The sequence below is a fragment of the Apteryx mantelli genome, chromosome 12 (genome assembly GCF_036417845.1).
Source record: "Apteryx mantelli isolate bAptMan1 chromosome 12, bAptMan1.hap1, whole genome shotgun sequence".
Taxonomy (NCBI): domain Eukaryota; kingdom Metazoa; phylum Chordata; class Aves; order Apterygiformes; family Apterygidae; genus Apteryx; species Apteryx mantelli.
The window spans coordinates 20273328-20291664 of NC_089989.1; the positions used below are offsets into that span (position 1 = coordinate 20273328).

At 46.0% G+C, this 18337-nt stretch overlaps 1 protein-coding gene across 2 annotated transcripts in view; it reads right to left on the reverse strand.

The window, feature by feature from the left end:
* ADAMTS9 (ADAM metallopeptidase with thrombospondin type 1 motif 9) overlaps positions 1-18337 on the reverse strand; it is an 84467-nt gene that overhangs the window by 55809 nt on the left and 10321 nt on the right. The window contains exons 4-12 of one of the 2 annotated variants that reach the window (XM_067303435.1): positions 11527-11813; positions 10414-10497; positions 10194-10315; positions 9768-9808; positions 9546-9651; positions 7389-7535; positions 6356-6497; positions 5946-6050; positions 742-887 (exon numbers count right to left, since the gene is read on the reverse strand). In XM_067303435.1, coding sequence (XP_067159536.1) covers positions 742-887; positions 5946-6050; positions 6356-6497; positions 7389-7535; positions 9546-9651; positions 9768-9808; positions 10194-10315; positions 10414-10497; positions 11527-11813 — 1180 coding nt within the window. Of the gene's footprint in view, positions 1-741; positions 888-5945; positions 6054-6355; positions 6498-7388; positions 7536-9545; positions 9652-9767; positions 9809-10193; positions 10316-10413; positions 10498-11526; positions 11814-18337 lie in introns of both variants that reach the window. The other variant, XM_067303434.1, reaches the window with a different exon arrangement.

Sequence of the window (18337 nt, forward strand, 5' to 3'; positions counted from 1 at the left end):
GCTGCACTGCTCCCGAAAGAGGGCCTGGAAAATAAACGCCTGCAAGCGCAGGGGATTTCAACGGGAGTTCGGTGCCGAGAGTGCTCGGGCGCTTCTGAAAATCCCAGCCAAGGCAAAACGCCTCCCGAAATGCTACGATGCAAAACACAAGCCGTCAGAGAAGAGCCTCCCTCCCGCCGCCGCCGTGGGGGCAAGCCCTCGCGTCCCCCTTCCTCCGAGCAGCCCCTCAGCCCCTCCGCGCTCCTGGGGACCGAAAGGAGGCCGATAAAGAGGAACCGCCAGCCATTTACGCAAACGGATCGTTTTCGCACCAGTTGCTCAACGCCGCACTAATATTTTGCAGGCCGGGCACTCGCCGCCTCCCAGCCCGCGGCGAAATTCCTTGCCGTGTCAAAGGGTTCGAGGTTTTGCCTTCCGTGGCGATGGTGAGCATTTTTAAGAGCTGCTTTTTTTAACGGGGCACAGATTTCTACTGAGGTTTTGCTCGTCTGTGCCAGCTCGCATGTGACAGGATAAGCGGTGTGCCCTGCAGCAACAGCTGCAAAAGCAGCCAAAATGGGAGTAAAATGGCAGAAAATGGATAAATATGCGGCCCAGCTCCCTCCCGTGCTCCCTCCCCTCTCCCTCCAGCACCTTTCCCACCCAAAATTTGGCCCGCTAAGCAAAAAAATGGGATTTCAGCCCGTTGGGGCAAGCGGGCTGCTCCCCCCCGGCCCGTTCCAGCCCCGCGGCCGCACTTACTCGGGCCTGTTGCACTCGCGTATCGCCGTCTTTATGCCCCCGCCGCAGGTTCTCGAGCAGGTGCCGAAGGGGCTCCACGTGCCCCAGGCGCCGTCCAGCACCGGCGCCTCCCGCTCCTTGGGGACGCACATCCCGAACCGGCAGTGCTGCGGGCAAGAGAGAGACGGGAAAGGGGGGGGGGGGGGGGTCGCGTTACTTCTTCATCAGCGATCAGCCCTGATGCCAAGATTCGCTCGCTCGCTTTTTCTCAAATACCCTGCTCGAAACGCAGCAAAGATTTCCCAAACAAAAAATTTGAACGTTTCGCTTTTGGACAGTCGCCCAAATTTTATTTGCATAAAAACCTGGAGTGTAATTTTTTAACAGCCAAAGTTGTAGCAGAGCAAATTTCCGGGGAGGGGGGGACTCAGGACGGCATGCTGAATCCGTGCTCAGCTCTGGGTTCAAGCACATTTTGGGGGGTTTCCCCCAGAGCGAGCCCCCACTTACTTCAGTAGCCGTGGGACCAGGCCACCTTGCGTTTCCTCTCTCCGCAAGGAAGGTAAACAAGCAGTCCCAACCTCTTGCACCCTTAAATGGGGAAGGGAAGGCAAGCGGCAGAGTCCAGAGGGGTGGTGATTTATGGGAAGAAGCTTGAGGACAACAAGCAGCACCGAGCGCTCCCCGTTTGCTGATGCCGACCAGCGCAGCAACGCTCCCAGCACCGGCTTTCGAAAACGCTGCTTATCTGATTTCCTGGAGAGCAGCGGGAACCACAGTGTCGTAACAGGAGACTGACAACAGGGACGCGTATTAGCAAACAACGGGAAAAAAACCCTCAAACCTCTCCACAGCTGTACAAAACCCCAGAAGAGAAGAGGGAAAGGAAAGGAAAGTTCCAAATCAAAAGGGCAAATAAAAACAAAGAATTCCTCACTCCAAAGTATTTTTTTCACTCAGCCATAACATGGCACTTGCCAAGGCCTGGTCTACACTTGTATTTTCCAGCTATAACTCTTGTCTATTTTGTTTGGAAAACTGGTTTAAATTAGCTTGGCACCCCCTTCCCCCCCTATTTTTATCATACAAGTTACGTCTTTTCTGGGCGTGCTTGTTGTACAATTACAGACTTCTCTGGACAGGCCAGATCTAGGGGAGAGTCACATCCTGGCCCCACCAGAATTGACGGAAAAATACCCCCAGGCCCCCAAGGGGGCTTCCCTCTCACTGAACAGTGCTTGCTAAAGCAGAGCTAAACCTGGAGGTGCGCTTATTTGCTGGCGGATGCCTAAATCTTTGCAATTATACGAAACCCAAACATTGCTGATTGCTCACAAATTAGAAGAAACTTAGGGACTTCAGGATAAAAAAAAAAATGTAGATGCATCACTGAAGTATTCCCTTGTAATATTTTACTGCATTAGGTGCTGTTCAGGCAGGAAAATACCCGATGGTCTTTATGGCGACGGGTCTAATTTACCGATGCGCCGCGTTCACTCCCTCTTTACTTCAGAGACCGACTCAAAGGGGCTTCCAAAACTGATGGGAAGTAGGACATACGTGTAGGACAGTTCTTCAATACCACAAAAAAATCCCCTTTAAAAATCCAAGGGAATGGTTTGAGGAAAAGCGTTTGCTCCGTTTCCTGGGAAAGCCAGGCTAATGAGATCTCATGGTGTCTGACCGTCTGTCCGCCACTCTCCTAACTTTTGCATCCACCGATGGGCTGCAGCCGAACCGGGCAGAGCGAGCGAAGCAGTGGAGATATTTTTTCTTACCCTAACAGGAGGGCGGCCGGCTGGGGAGAGGAAAGGAGCCCTTTCACCGAGACCGCAACAAGGTTACATCAAGCTATCTAGGAAAACAGATCAAAATCAAGCTACCACCGGGGTCCACAGCCTTCCCGTATGACATCGGCTCTGCAACACGCTTGACACCTTTCCCTGATGACAGCCCGGTCGCTGCATGGCTACCTGCCAGGGAAGGAAGCTGATCTTAGGTGTGTTTGCTGCGTGCACGGTTGGCAGGGTGACCGAACAACTCAGCTTGGACCTTAAATATGGCACTTCTCAGGGATGAGCTTGGTCTCTAGGCTACGTGCTGTGCATCTGCCTCCATCTGAAGATTTCATTCCCCGGATAGACACTGGCTTAAAAAAGCATCTGCTCCAGTAGAGGACAGGAATAAAAATCAGCTGAAAGGCTGAGCTCCTCTGCTGCAGGACAAGCCCTGGCGATGCATCGCTCTTCCCGGCCTTTGGAGGGTTGGGATGCAGGATGGGGACCCCCCTGCCAGTCACTCACAGGGACAAAGAGGGCCAGCAGCTACCACCAGCGCACGAAAACACACGACCTCAATACAACCACACTGTCCCGGAGGAGAACTTCTTGCAGAAACATTGACACTCACGGCTAAATATGTAACCGCCGTCATGCTTGGCACCGCTGACCTGCAGCAGATTGAATAGCTAACTAGTGAATGTACACAGCTAACAGACCGTGACATGACCTATACGTCTCCCATCCGATGGTTGAGGATTAACCAGGAAATTACCTAAATCTCTTGATTTTATTCCAATTTGGGGGCTCGTGGTGATAGCAAATTGATAGCGAATCACGGGGGGAGTGAAAAAAAAAAGAAAAGAGCAGCTGTTTTAAATAAACAGCAAGATTATCTTATGGAAACGCAGTGGTGTTTCTTGGAATCACGCTGTGAATAGTCTGGCTGTGCAACCCTCGTCTTTTTTATTTTAAAAATAATTCCGACGCTGAAATACAACAGAAAACTAAAAAGTCTGCCAGGGTGCTCTTTCCTATGGGCTTACAGATCAGAGAACAAGGAGAATAAAAGCGTTTTTGTCTGGAGCAGGTTCAAAATAACTTAAACGGACACAAAGTTGAACAGGAGAGCAGCGGTGGGGAAGGGAGACACTATAGCGGACTTTCCTTCCCTTTGTCTTGCTACAGGGGCCTTGGATAATTCACTAAAACCAGCTCCCGGACTTGGGCTGATTTGGCTGAATAGATTAGCAGGGGGCAGACAAGTGCTGTGAAGCTTCACGCATGCATAACTTATACGGTACCTGCTGCCGTAAGGGAGGAGACAGAAATGATTACTATTCATCCACGCTTCTTTTACCTTTCTTTAAAACAACCCTGAAAACCACACGAGATACAGACCCAAGTTTACGAGCCTCTTTATTTTCTTTCTTTGAGGCACAGTGATTTATTTCAAATTGGTAAGGCACGGGCACTGTCAAGCAGAGTAAATGATCGTGACTGGTGTTCGCCCAGCAAAGCCCCAAATCTGGGCTGATTATCTGATTTAATGGTATCAACTTCAGTGCCCTCACATCCAAAATATGCATAAGCTGCTACTCCCACGTTGTTTTAGTATCTTTGATTCAAAAATAAGTTTAGAGCCTGGATAAGTCTATATTCCAGTAGCTTTAGCTAAGCTTTTCTTAGCTATTCAGATTCTCTTGTTTCCAAAGGTACCTCCATAAAAAATGGCATTGTATTTTCTTTGTCTGCCAACCCATATATCATGGACTTTAAACATGCAGACTTGAGGCAAGGCATTAGTCAGCACGCGGCAGTTTGACAGGGCTCCTGGCCACGTCGGAGTACCAAAATAGCGATCTGTTCCAACAAAACGCACTCTGGACTCGCACCTCAGCACTTTACAAGCCCAAGAAAATAGTGGGGAGGAGAGAGCTTATGATGATCCAAACTGTAAGCTTGACCAACACACAGATACAACACACAAAACCTTTTTTCCAGAATACGTTCAAACTCCTGGACCCGATTCGACTGTGTTAGTCTTTCGTAAGATCCCACCTGCTCTCAGCGGAGGAATTCAGGTCACACTTATCTGAACTCCTGCTGCTCGTCCGCAGTTGTATGAACACAACTCTGATCATATCCAAGTGTAACTGCAGGTATGTCTGAACAGAACTGCAGCCACAAATTCGGAATTCAAAAAAAAATTAGTTATTTCTGGGCAGCCAGCTCTGAGCACGTCCCAAGCTCACAAATGGAGAAGGTGAAGATACAAGGTCTACAGTCAGAGGTGTCCCACTTAGGTGGGGCTAGAGGGGACTTCAGAAGTCCATAAGTTTTATCCTGATTCTTAAAAAAGGGGAGGGATTTTACATAAAAACAGTAAATATTGGCGTGCCACTGGCTCCAAAGAGTAATGCAGGAATAGGCGTTCCAGCAATATCTCTACCATACACTATCAACCTTAAAAACACCAGGTAACAGCTTCCGCGCCTGTGTTGACTGTGCTTTTCCATAAGGAAGGCAAATTGATATATTATGCCCATTGCCTTGAATGAAATCAGGGTTCACAAATGAGTTTCAGACACATATAACAAAAGATTAATTGCCAAGGAGACCCACAGCCTTTCTGAAAGATTGTATCTAAAATAGCATCCACATTTGAAAGCCTATATGAATTAAGACGCTGAGTCTTTCAAGGCAATGAAATTTTAACTATTGATCATTAATTAGCTACAAGAGCAAACTTTTAAGCTATGCTTTGTTGAAGAACATCACAAGTTGTTTACTAGAGCTAGATGGGGAAGATTTTTGTTCAGACAAAAAAGATGAAAAATAGTTGGCATTTTTCTCTGAAAGGTTTAGCATCTCAATAAAAGGAAAAAAAAACAACAAAACCCTCCCAACTATTTTTCTCCAGATCTGGACAAGTGAAAACTAAAAGCTTATTCTAGAAAATGTATTTAGTTGGAAAAATATATAGTTGGAAGCTAACATTGCACATGGAAATTGAAAGTTTTTATGAAAAACTGCCAAAAAAATTCCACACAGAAAATGTCATCTAGTTCTATATTTTACTCTGAAGCTGTCAAGATGAGAAGCCAGTTGGCAAGTTTATGTTACATATAATTACTAATTACTCACATCACATGGGAAATTTCTAATAAAAGTCTAGGAAAGCTTTGCAGAAGTTTTGCTCAAGAGTTCACTCAAGGGTATTAATTTAAAAAGTAAGATAAGCATTCAAAAAAGAGTAACTGCAATAAACAAAACAATGCCAAGCAGTAGATTTTAATCACATTATATGGGATACAGTTCACCCCTGTATGAAATGCTTAAAACACACAGAGCTGCTCTGGGCAGAAGCTGCATCCCATACAGTTGGCCCTTGGGATAGGATGAGTTTGACCGATAAATAGCTACAAAGGATGAGGTATTACAGACCTTTCCGGGTTCACATTCGGTCCCATCAGCCCAAGGTGTGTGCTGAGTACGACATCCCTTGTGCGCTCCATCAATGTTAATACACCAGAGTCGCCGACACTGCATCTGCTTAAGTTATTGAACAGATCGAAATATTAAATACATTCATCCCATGTGCTACACACCCTACGGGATGCATGATCCTTTATAAAATTATCCTACCAGGATTTGCCATTAACTCACAAGGTCGACAGTAACTTGATGGCTTGTTGCATCCCCACAACCAGTGGAGCTGAGGGCCCAGGCTCTAACCAGCTGGCAGCTGGTGGGTGCAGTCTTTACACCAGCCCCTTTCCCTGTTCACCCAATGCTGGGAGGCCTTATTTTGACCTGTGAAAGCCAGCAAAACCAAGGCATGGAATTGCACTTACCATATACGGGCACACTTGAGATCCAGGTCCAAAAATTAACTCACATTGTTTATTGACATCATAAATCAGCCCTGGGAGCTGCTGAGGCAACGTGTAAGTTCTTGATGAAGGTTCATCAAGCAAACACTCCCCGTAACCAGTGCTACAACACAAAGCAGGAAAATGGTGTTAACCAGGAGGTGATGAGACTAGAACTCATTTATTTTTATTTGGGTTACCTTTATACTAGATGTGCAACCCATCTGTCATATTTAACAAGTGCTACAACAGCTACTGCAGACTCAACTATGGAACGTAAGAGGCTGCCTGTCCACTACCACCCCATGTTGTGCTGATGACCATCCACCACAATGCAGTCAACTAGTTTAGCAAAAGCATATCTGAGAGTGCACAAACTTCCTTTGGCTGCTGAGTAAGTATCGGTATACATTTAGAAAGAAAATCATTGGTATTCCTCTTGGACAGCAAGCAGAAGAATCACCCAAAGGACCAAGCTCTTGGATTTGCCTGGAAACCATCACAGTTTCTTTCTGCTCCCCATCACAACGGGTGGGAAGGCATCATGGCAGTATGGACAGTCACTGTGCATCTAAGCGAGCCAGAGGCTCCTTGAAATCTATTCCCAGAGCGGACTAGTGCTATTCATGACCTGTGGAGCAGAAAGGCAGATTCAGTCTGCCTCCTAACGCTCCGTATCTGGCTCCATGCCGGATATGGTTGTGTATCTGGGCCACAGGGCTTGGAAAACTCACTCTTCAGGTTAGAGGAGAATGCACATTCCTTAAAAGCAATATCCATGGGGGAAGACTTATTCCTCCCCATAGAGAGGCTATTCCTTGCCAGCTAATCATAAGGCAGAGCTGGCAGGGACTGGATGTCAAGGGCACATTCCTGCTCTATGTAAAGGATGCATGCACACGGAAATCCCTCCGATTTCCTCCAAACGCTGCACACTGGGATTTCAGATTAACCAGGGCCCTGTGAGATACACACACAGCTAAAGACAGCCTAACACACACATAGGTAACCTTACTCTAGAAATTCAGTGATATATTTCCTACTGCATTTTGACCACATCCAGGGATTGGTGTAGAAGTTCAGTGTTGGTGCCATGACATGCTGTTGATTTTTACCTCCGTCTTCTTTGCACTTATGATTGTCATCATGTGGCATGTTAAATCTAAGAGGAACACAGCAAAGACAAGTACAGCTGGATAAGTGGCAAGTATTTAGCACAGCAAGAGCAACAGTCTGAACTAAAAATAAGCAAGACCAAGAATTTTTCCTAGCTATGCTCCTGGTAGCTATTATGGGATACGAGTAATAATAGCCACATATTCAGAAGGACCAACAGGCACTCAGACCAAACAGTTTTGAGTTCCTAGCACCTGGCTGCCAAAAGCTACACAGGACCCTACAAAAGCTCTCCACACTGCTACTGCACGTATTTAGCATGACAAGTGCTTAAGGGAACCTCGCATAAGACGTGCTTTCAGTTGCGGTTTCCTTTCTAACTGATAGTCATGATCCTGCAGGCAGGCTGGACACTGGCCCCACCATGATGAAAATGGGAAGTACTCCAGAACCGAACCAAAGAGCCAAGAGGTGATCAGGGGGAAAAAGTTTCTGAAGCAGAGGAATCACTTGAGACTGCTGACCACCGCTGCCGGAAGCCTCAGTACACGAGGTTGCTTGTAAGGTGTTTTCTAAAGCAGCTGAATACCTTGGGCCACGTTCATTCCTCATGCTGTTGCCTAAATAGGGCTGCACCAGGGACAAACTTGGCTCCTCTATTTTATGTGGTAGGCTCACAAAATGCCATCAAGCATCAATATCAACATAAGACTGTGCAAAGTTTGCAGCACATGATATATCGAAGAATGTGGCAAGTATACAACGGAGACAGAACGGCTTAAACTGCTTTGCTACTTGAAGTGGAAAAGGGGAAATGACCCAGGGTGATCCTATGTTCGAAGGCCTGGGAGTTTACAACCCATTACGATGACCTCCAAGGAACCAACTTTTTGCTTTGCTCCCTGTAAAAGGGCAGAGAGGCATTTCCTGCTCGGGAGCTCCTCTCACCCCTCCAGCAGCTTTGGGGCAGCATTAGCAAAGGAATTAGTCACAGGTTAGGTGTGGGGAAAGCCAAACCTCTGGGGAATTTCTGTCAGGAAATCTCATTTAAACAAATACAACTGTGGTTAAAAATAGAATGTCTCAGCCAGCCCTCTGTGGAGAAAAAAAAGAGCTTAAAACAATGAGGGATCTGTTCTTAAGAACTCATCCATCCCACATCTACACACTTCCACTGCGAACCAAGCGTAAGGTAGTTTTGAATGAAATAAGCTGCCTAAGAGAGTTGCATCTGCGGGGTAAAGGACTCTTGTGATCTAAAAAGATTTTTCTCATTACACACTCTCAAAAAAAATTCAAAATCAGTTAGCAGAAATTTCCACTGGAGGGAAATTCCATTGAGTGACTGCGTCTCTGCTGGGCATGTCCCATAACATGAGATCCTCCTTAGTGAAAGTCCCCATGTAATAAAATAGTTCAGCAGGTACATCAAGGTCACTTATATATCTCAATCAACTGCCAGCCACACTGGCTAAGTCCCTCCTTGCACACAGCTGCTCTGCTGACTTCATGAATGCCTTGCACCGAGGTGGGATGAGCTCTGACAGCCCGAGGAACCTGCCCTTGGAGGAGACTTCACGTGCCCATGCCCCTCGCCCTGATCCTCTCCAAGGCACCCAGCACCACCTAGTCCTGGCCAAAAAGTCAGCTAGTGCCAGAGGCTTGGCTGAGGCTTCATTGCAAAAGTCTCAGAGATTTGGCCGTATTTGGATGCCAGGAGATGCAGCAATACTGGATGTTTTGGTAGTTCTCCCCTCCGCACGTACTGCTCGACATTGGGGTACCCTGTTGTCGCTCACCCTCACAAACACTTTGCGCTCCCCAAAACGTGGGTCTGCCGTTTCTGCTGCTTGCAGCTGGGCTACGGAGCATCCCACTTCCCCCCAGAGTCGCACCACGGCTTGAACTTCCTTGGTGGTGCCTCTCCTACCAAGGTACATTCATCTCCTCGCAGATAATTAGGCTCAGCAGGTACCAACTCCTAGTGCGGCTGGCAAGTTCTAGCTAGCATAAATCTTGGGCTATTTAAATGTAAATGCATTTACACAAGACGTACACATGGCCAAGTTCATGTGCTATTGTGAAAGCAGTGCTCAGCCCGTTATCTTCACTAATTGAACAGCTCCTGTATGGATCACAAACCGTGCCCAGCTCTGCCAGACCTAGAAGAGAACAGAGAGGTTACAATAGCAAAGGAAACGTTACCCACAGGTTAGCACATACACTAGCATTGTCACTACACAAAAGTTAAAAAAGACAAAGAAAAGGGTTTTCTTACCCAGAGTATCACATTTGTCGTGCGCTCTACAAATATCCTGTCTGAAAGCAGAACAGACCTGACACATTAATTTTCAAAGCAGCAGTGACTTAAGGGACAAGCACAATAATAAAAAACATCCAAAAGCAATTCCTGGTCCTCCAGGCTGATTTTGCCACACCATCCAACAGGAGCCTGAACCAAGTCCCTACCACAGTCCCTACCACAGTCCTAGAGTTTCATCACATGTTCGGCCCATGGTCAGACCTTGGACGGTCCTGAAACTCTAAGACTCCTCCACCTCTGTGGTGAATATGTTCTCCTAATTCTGCTCATTACACCTATACCAAACACCAAATGTTTCCCATAGCTGCATACATTATAAGCTCGCAGCTTGCAACTCCAGCACGTAACTGGCAATATTTTTAATGAGAAAATTCAGCATACCTGGTAACAAGCACAGCTGTATCATGTTGAAGGTGACTTCCTTCAGGGTGGTTTTGGGATTGCTGCCATTGACAAAAGTTTTTTAACGTTGTCTGGGCATTGTAAGATATTGCAGGACCATCCTAATGAGCAATACACATAAAGCAGGTATTTTAATTATTTATCACCAGGTTTACTATGTATGCCACTGTCAAAAGGAGAAGAAAATCACTTCCATTACCTGTTCATTATGTATCACGACCAATTTCACAATAACAATATTAATTAAATTTCCAATACTTGGGTCTTTGTAGATAGAAGCTACCTGTTTCAAAAAGAAGTGCCCAGAGTTATTGCTAACATTCAAGGAAACAAACAATTAAGACAACACAAGCATATTTTCCATTCTGCAACTGTTTTTGTCCCAAGCTGCTATTCTGCTCCATTCCGTGCTCTAATGTTATCTGACCATCCATGAACTTGCTGCACACCTCTGGGAGGCTCAGTATAATTTTAGAATGAAAGAAACCTGCTGGTATTGCAGAAACACAAAGTTTCCTTCTGCTTTAAAAGGCCTTTCACCAAATTACAGCATCATTCCGCTCCAAGGTACAACAACCACTGGCCAAACTTATTCTGCCTAGTGCCTCATTTTGACATGGCTGTTTTTAGATCACATATCCACTGCGCTTCTACCCTCTAATGGGACAAAAATCACTCAGTGAGACAACTGTGTTGGATACTTACCTCCCAGCAACATGCATCTACAGAGCTGCCTGCCTGGGGACTGCACTACTGCATCTTAGTACCAGCAGCTACTAAAATGCTCGCCACCAGCCTGGAAAGCCAGCCCTAGCACTATGCTAAGGACCTAAGTGACCACAGGCTCCTTCTCCTTGTAACTGCAAGGGAAGTCAGGCAACCGCATGACCTACTCTCATCGGTCCCTAGGAAGTCACAGTCCCCAAAGCACATTTTCTATTCAGCTGCTATTTCACATGGCCCTAAATAAAAAGAAGAATAAAATACATGGACTAAAGGGCCAGCGACTCCTTTTGTGCTGCCTGGGGCGCAGACAGCTGCAAGGGAGAGGTGTGGGAAGGAAGCGTGGTGGGTCTGGGAAAGAAGGAAGACTTCAACCAATGCTCCCCAAATGTTCTTCACTAAGGGAGATGTGCCTGAGGTCTTGTGAACCTGAACCAAGTTGTAGCAAGCTTTACTCTCATCCCAGAAATGTTTCCACACCTAGTTGAAGCAAACTGATGGTATCATGTGAGAAAGAGGCAGAAATGAAGCTCTGCATCCACTAGAAAAAAACTGTGAGTAAAATCACTCCCCCTATTTGAATACTTACTATTGACATTAATGTTAAGACATAGTGCTGTAGATTAGCTCCATGGTAGGCAACCATCCTGCTATCAGCCACCACCATCACTTCGACAAACCGAGGGTAGGAGAGAAACCGTTTTGTCCTTCTATGGCTTTTCTTGTCACTGATGTTCCCAGTCTTGTTGCTCTCCGTAGAAAATGAGTTCACTTCTAGGCTATGTTTTAACATCTCCATGTCAGATAATATGCTGCTTTCTACCCGCTGTTTTCTCCAGTGTTTCCGCTTGCTCTTTTTGTGACTATTTTCATGACCTATGATTAAAAAGCAGACAAAAGCATAAAGTACGTTCTGTACTGAGTACAGTCAATACCGCATGCATTTTATGTCAAGAGGCGTATTCATTTCATCTGAGAGTTAGCAGGTTTGCTCTAAATAGCAAACCAGAGCAGAAGCACTTGGTGGAAGGCCACCATTTAATCCACCATTTAAGCCTTTTCTTAACTTTTAAAGACATAAATAATCTTTCTGAAGTCAATGACGCTTAAGCTTGACAGTCACCTAAAGGCTTTCCCGAAGCAGGACTGTATCATCGCACACGCAGGAGGAATTCAGGCTGAGCTTGGAGCCGGCGATGGTAATTAGCCACCGCAGCAGCGTGAGGATTCTGGGCACGTCCAAGGTGGCCAGGAAACCACAGGAAACAAAGGTCCAAATCCTGTATTTCTAACTCAGGCATGAAGGACGGCAGGATTTGGCCTTCATAGTGAGGCAATTATATATGATTTATTTCTGTCTCTAACAATAACATGGCTAGGCTTCAATTCTCCCCCTCCCTTTATTATTCCGTGCTACAGGAATGGTAAAGGTCATCTAATAGCACAGCTGCCACTGGCTAAAGAATAGAATTCAGGAAGTTTCACATATACCGCTTTTGATATTCAATTAGGCCAAACATAAAAGCAGCCTGAAAATATACTCCATGCTGATACAAAGACGACAAACCGAAGACGGAGAGCGGGCAAATAAAACATATGGAACGTGTACAATTAAGATTTACCATCTGATTAGTATGTAATTATAGCATTATTTAAATGTAAGAGCAAAATCAGCTGTATTTGAAGCCACTTAATTTTTAATCAGTTCATCACAGGAAACAGCTAATTGAATGTGATTCATCCACAAGAGACTGTTCGCTTCTGCTAAGTAATAGAAAGCCAGATCTGAACTGCTCATCTAAGACTCCAGGCTACAACCCTCCTGCTCTTTATAGCTTTACTTTAATTTTGTCATGCTGGCGGAAAAATATCACATTTCCTTATCTGACCCACTGAGTAGGTTAGAGGAAGTATAATATTAGGGAACAAAGGAATATTCAATACTTGAACAAGATTTAAACGATAGGAAACCTCTCAGCTATTTTTCAGGGGTAGTTTCCTTTTAGGATATTTTGTAATAATTTCCAAAATAAGAAATTAAAAAATACATTCTCTTATATCAAGGCAGGCTGAGGGGCTTGGCCAGCATCTACCCATCCAAAAATACCATTTTTTTGCCCAACACGTAAATAGGCAATAGAGTACACCTAAGCCCTATGAATTCCCCTTTCCTGACACAGCCCAGACCACCTTAATACAGCAGAGTTCACCGTTATTTCGGTAAGAATTTGCGAAAGCCAATGGCGCTCGCGATTATAATTGGATTGCCCTGGTTCTCCCGCGCTAATCAGTGCCGTTACGTTGGCAAGCCTCTGCTCTCACGCTGGCACGGCTTCGCGGGCAACCGTGACGTTACCCCAACGTGCTCCGTGCCAGGCACTGCGGGAAGCCAAGCAGGCGTACAAATAACCTTTAAAGGTGAGAGGAAGACCGGGCCGCGGAGAAAGCGCGAATTTCGGCCCGGCACCCGGCTCCCTGCGCGCTGCCTCTCTCCGACCCTCGGATTTCCCTTTTAAATAGCCGCCTGGCGAAAGAGTCGGGCGCCCGAGGGAAAAACGCCTGAAAGACGGTGAGATGCTCAGCAGCAGGGCTCCAGCGAGGCTGGAGGCGGAGGTCGGGCCACCGCCGGCATGACGCCGCGGAGCTTCTCCTCCCGCCCCGCTGCCCAGCCCACCGGACTGGGGTTTGGCTTGCAAGAGAACCGGGAAATGCAAGGGATTTCTTTAAAGAGACACCTGTTAAAGAGGAGGTATTTAAACAAATTCATTCAAATTCACGAGGGCGCCACGCTCGCACTGAAGCCCTGCAGCGAATTTTTTCGGGTTATACGAGCACACCATCACGCTTTCCAAAAAAAGAAAAAAATTTACAATTTGAGCATCTGTCCTCAGCTCCCGGAGTCCAAGAGTGGGAGGAAGACCACGGGCCATGCTGCAAAGGGCTGCAGCAGGGTGGTAGGGTAGGACAAGGTGAGGTTCACGGGCAAGGTCTGCTCTGGAGAGCCCCTACCCGACAGCCCGCACGGGGAACCAGACCCCAATGCAGCCAGGGTATGCCCGGCCTGCAGGGAAAAAAACACCTTTCTTTCTGCTAAAGAGGTCTTGCACATTATTGCTAAAATATTGGGTGTAGTTCCTCTGTCCAGCACACAAATTAAGCCGGCCACATCATAACTTTAAAAAAAAAAATTTTTTTTCTTAAACACATATGAAGTCACTGCACATACAGCGTATTTGGACAACAGTCACGTATAGTATGTTTGCCAACCTAGTTACTGTAAAACTAAGCATAAGCTCGCAGGGATATGTCCCGCGTAAAGCCCCTCCTGGACTTTGATAGTAGTGAACTGTTATCTTCACCCATCTTTCTGGCGTATAACTACACTCAGGGATGGTGCACATTCATCTGTAAAAAATTAAACACTAATGGCAGTGTACTGCTCGCAACGCAGGCATAAAACTCCCACCGGCTTGGACAGGACTTGCACAGAGGCCCTGCAAGCACTCCAAGTGCCCGAGGCTGCTGATACCTCGCTTGCAACATCGAGAGGGTCACAACAGAAATGTTTTTGCTGAATGGTGCCGCACGCTGCAGGTTAATTCAGCAAAAGCGAAAAACGCTCACGTCACACAAGAAAACCTCAATTTCACAGCGACGGCTTACTACTGTGACACCGAACACTGACAAAGGGTGTGATGCTTTTCCACCTGGTTTTGCATTTGTCCATCATGTTAATATATTAACAGAAAACAGGAAGCAAAATGGTTTGCTTGGCAATGTCTCAATTCTTGCAAATGACCTGAAAAACATTTACCTACACACGGCAGTAACTGGATGGGTTTAAGTAACAAAACACATTTTTAAATTCGCAGAAAAAACAAAACCCCAATGAGCAGACAAATGCTCAAGAGCCTAGCCTTTAAAACCATGCAAACTACAGATCAGTAACTACAGATTCAAGAACTAGGCTAGTCTTTGTACAAATTCAACAGTTAACACTTGATTAAGTGGCTAAAATGCTGCTGTAATAATGTGTATTCTGATGCTTGCTTTAGTCAAGCACCACGGTATTTGCAGTGTCTTCAGACAGACCTGAAGGTGTATGTTGATTTATTTTTTGCTTGGTTTCTTCTTTTTATGTGAAGCTTAAAAAAAGAGGCCCAGTCCTGTGACATTCACCATGACAGGGATATTCCCTCCTCCCGGCCTGAATTTTGATCAGTCATTTATGCTGGTTTTAACTGGGTACAATGTGCTATCATCAGATTTGAAGGCATCTTCCATCCCAACGCCATTTAATTGTGCTTGTTTAAGAAGCCTCAGCCCATTGAGCTGATTTACGGCCGATTCCCACTGATTAATGGACTTTGGATCTATCCCAAGGGAGAGGGCATTGGAGAATCAGGCACTAAGCGAGCACTTTGACTGCATAAAAGGGTGACAGGGCAGAGCCAGGGGCTGCTTTTGAAGTGGTAGCTATTGTTATGCTAAAACCCAAAATTAAAAGAAAGGGCGATCGCTTATCCCAACAGTTCTAATCCTTTCCATTTCTACATTAACTTGTCCTTGGAACAGAAAGCAATTTGCACAATTAAACAAGACATGTGACAATGAAAGTAATTTCAGTTCAGCTCCAAGTTCATGAGAGTTGCCCATAGCATGGGAGAAAAAAAAAAAAGAAAAAAAAAAAGAGGAGAAAGACGGGGAAAAAAAATCTGCTTCTCGAGCTAACAACATTAACATCCCCTCCCTGTTAAAAAATGAGCATGGTGCTTTCAAAGCAGCTTACTATCAAATGTTTCCTTAATGTGTGACCTAGGATTTTCACCGCAAAGTTTGCTCCTCAGTGGTTAGCCTATGACATTCCCAGCATTGCTCTGATCCGGCTAAACAGATAACAAAACTACAGTTTGGAAGTGAATTACTTATTGCACACCTTCATCAAGCAGATCAAAATTCAGCTGACCTCCCTTCGGGCAGTCAATCAGCTTGGGACCCGACTCCCCTGCTCCCAAGGAGGAGCCGCGGGAGTGAACCCTTCCCGGACGGTCCTGCACCAGCTCTGGTTATGGCCTGCAAGCCCGAATTGGCCACCTGCGTTTGCTGCAAGGGCGGCCACTGCAGCGACAGCCATCCCTGGCAAGGGAGACGCAGGGAAAAGACGGATTTTCTTCATGCAGAGGTCAGAGTGGCCGACATCAAACCATGATTTTTACACATTTCATCAGTTTTTGGTCACAGCCTGGTTTTCGACCTGCCCTTGCCTGTTGCCGTCAGGGGCATTTACACAAGAAGAGGAAAATTGACTCTTAGACCAAAATTACGCAGCCACAGCTATATTTCAAGTAGCATTTGCACACACTTGGGGTGGTTTGTTTGTTTAGAAGAGATTTACCCGAACTGAAAGAAAAACAAAATAGCGTTTTAGCAAAAATAAAAATCCTTTCTTGTCCAGAGAATAAATACAAGGTGGACAGCAACAACGCCTCTGAGGGTCAACTTTTGGGAAGAGAACAGTCTCATTTCCGCGCCGCTCTGATCTATGGCCCCTAGCAGATGCTAAGAAAAAAGCCCCTTTCGGTCGTTTTATGTTTTGCCCGTGCACACCAGATCAGAGAGCAACTTAGCATTTCATTTCATCCCGCAAAGGGCGGCATCGCTCACTGGTGTCTTAGGAGGCCTGAAGCAATGACCTGTGGGCAACAGACACTATTACTAGACTCTGCTTCTAAATCTCATCAACCACCACGGGTTGTAGGAAAACACAGTTTGGGCTTCCATTCAAGAAGGTTTTGTGTGACCCTGCTAGGTCTCCTGTAGCCCTCTGAAAGAAACCCTGTGTTTCCAGAAGGAGGGACAACAGCCACATTTACCATCGCAGACTAACAAACAGCTACATTTTCAGCTTTTCAGCTAAGCAAAGCAGTAAGGAAAAGCTCATGCTTTATTTAAACACTGCAGCATCTGCAGGGAGAATGAATCTTGGATGAGTTTGCATCAGGGCAGATTCTCATTTCTGTCGCCGTGGGCGTGAATTGCTCCTTCGTGGCCAGCGAACCCACATGTACACCAGCATAACTCAGAGCCGCTTCGTGGCTGGCAGCTGCTCACCCTGCTCAGACGAGAGCCGGCGATGGAAAGGTAAAGCGGGGAGCAGTGACCACCTTGCTCCGTACCACGCTGACAACCGGGCAGGATTCATCCTGCCTTCCCTGCAGATAGCTCCTTGACTGTGCATTCAGAGCTGCTGCTACAGCTAGAAATGGAAAACAGCCTTTATTGACAGAGGTGAGATCAATGATCTAAGCCAGAAGGGAAATGAAAGACATAGGCCAGCCAGGATTCAAAGAGAAAGGTGCTCTGTGACCCTACCCATCTCCCAGATGCCTATTCCCTATCTCCCTTTCCTCTCTGCATCTCCATCGCTGTGCCCCTCGGCTTCCAAGGCTATGCCAATCCTGCTCCTTTCCCCGCAAAACTTCAGGTCTTTTCTACAAAATCCTCAACTTTCACTGCCCAGCACATGAGATTCCCTTTCCCAGTTTCTCAACGCGTGAGGAGCATCCCACCTGCCCACCCCACGGCCTTGCTATGCATCATACGATGCAGAAGAGGCCAAGGCGTGAGGTTTCAGCAGAGATGCTGAGCCCACCAACACCTTTTGGGGCAATCTTGGCCACTCTTCCTGCTTTTCAGATCAGAACGCTTGAGAACTACGTACTTGCAATTAGCACCAAACAACTGCCTGTAGGAAGAAAATATTCTCTGCTTTTACACCATACGAGCACCAAAGACCACACATACTCTAGACGTTTCCTCTCCCAGTGATATATGGGAGAATGCATTCCAGCTTTAAAGAATTTCCCTGTGCCTAGCATAAAAAGTTGTACCTGAAAGTCATCAATTTTGCCCAGTAGACAGAAACTAGTTTAATGAACAAAACAATAAATTCCCTCTTTAAGAAAGCTGATAGTCACATACGAGTTGAGCATTGGGCAGAAAATGATTAAAGATCATCTTACAGGCAAAATAAGTGCATCTCACAATTGGAAGGCATTTACTGCTTGAATTGGTCCGGACATTATTTATTTGCTGGTCAGACTAAGTCAGCAATAGCAGAACAAAACAAAATAGAAAAAAAAAAAGGATAAACCAAGGTGCAAAAAGCACCATCGAATTGGTACAGAATTGGTTTAAAGCATGCCTTACAGAAAGTTACCGTGCTGAAAATCACTGACACAAGTTCCATAATCCACTGGTTCGTGAGGAAAAATAAACTAGCCCTACAGAATGACTAGAAAAAAAAAAAAAATCATTGCAAAATACCCATGCAAGCCATCCTGACTCTGCGAAAGGCTGAGCATTTTGCTGAAGTATGTCTCAATGTTTCACCTGTGGGC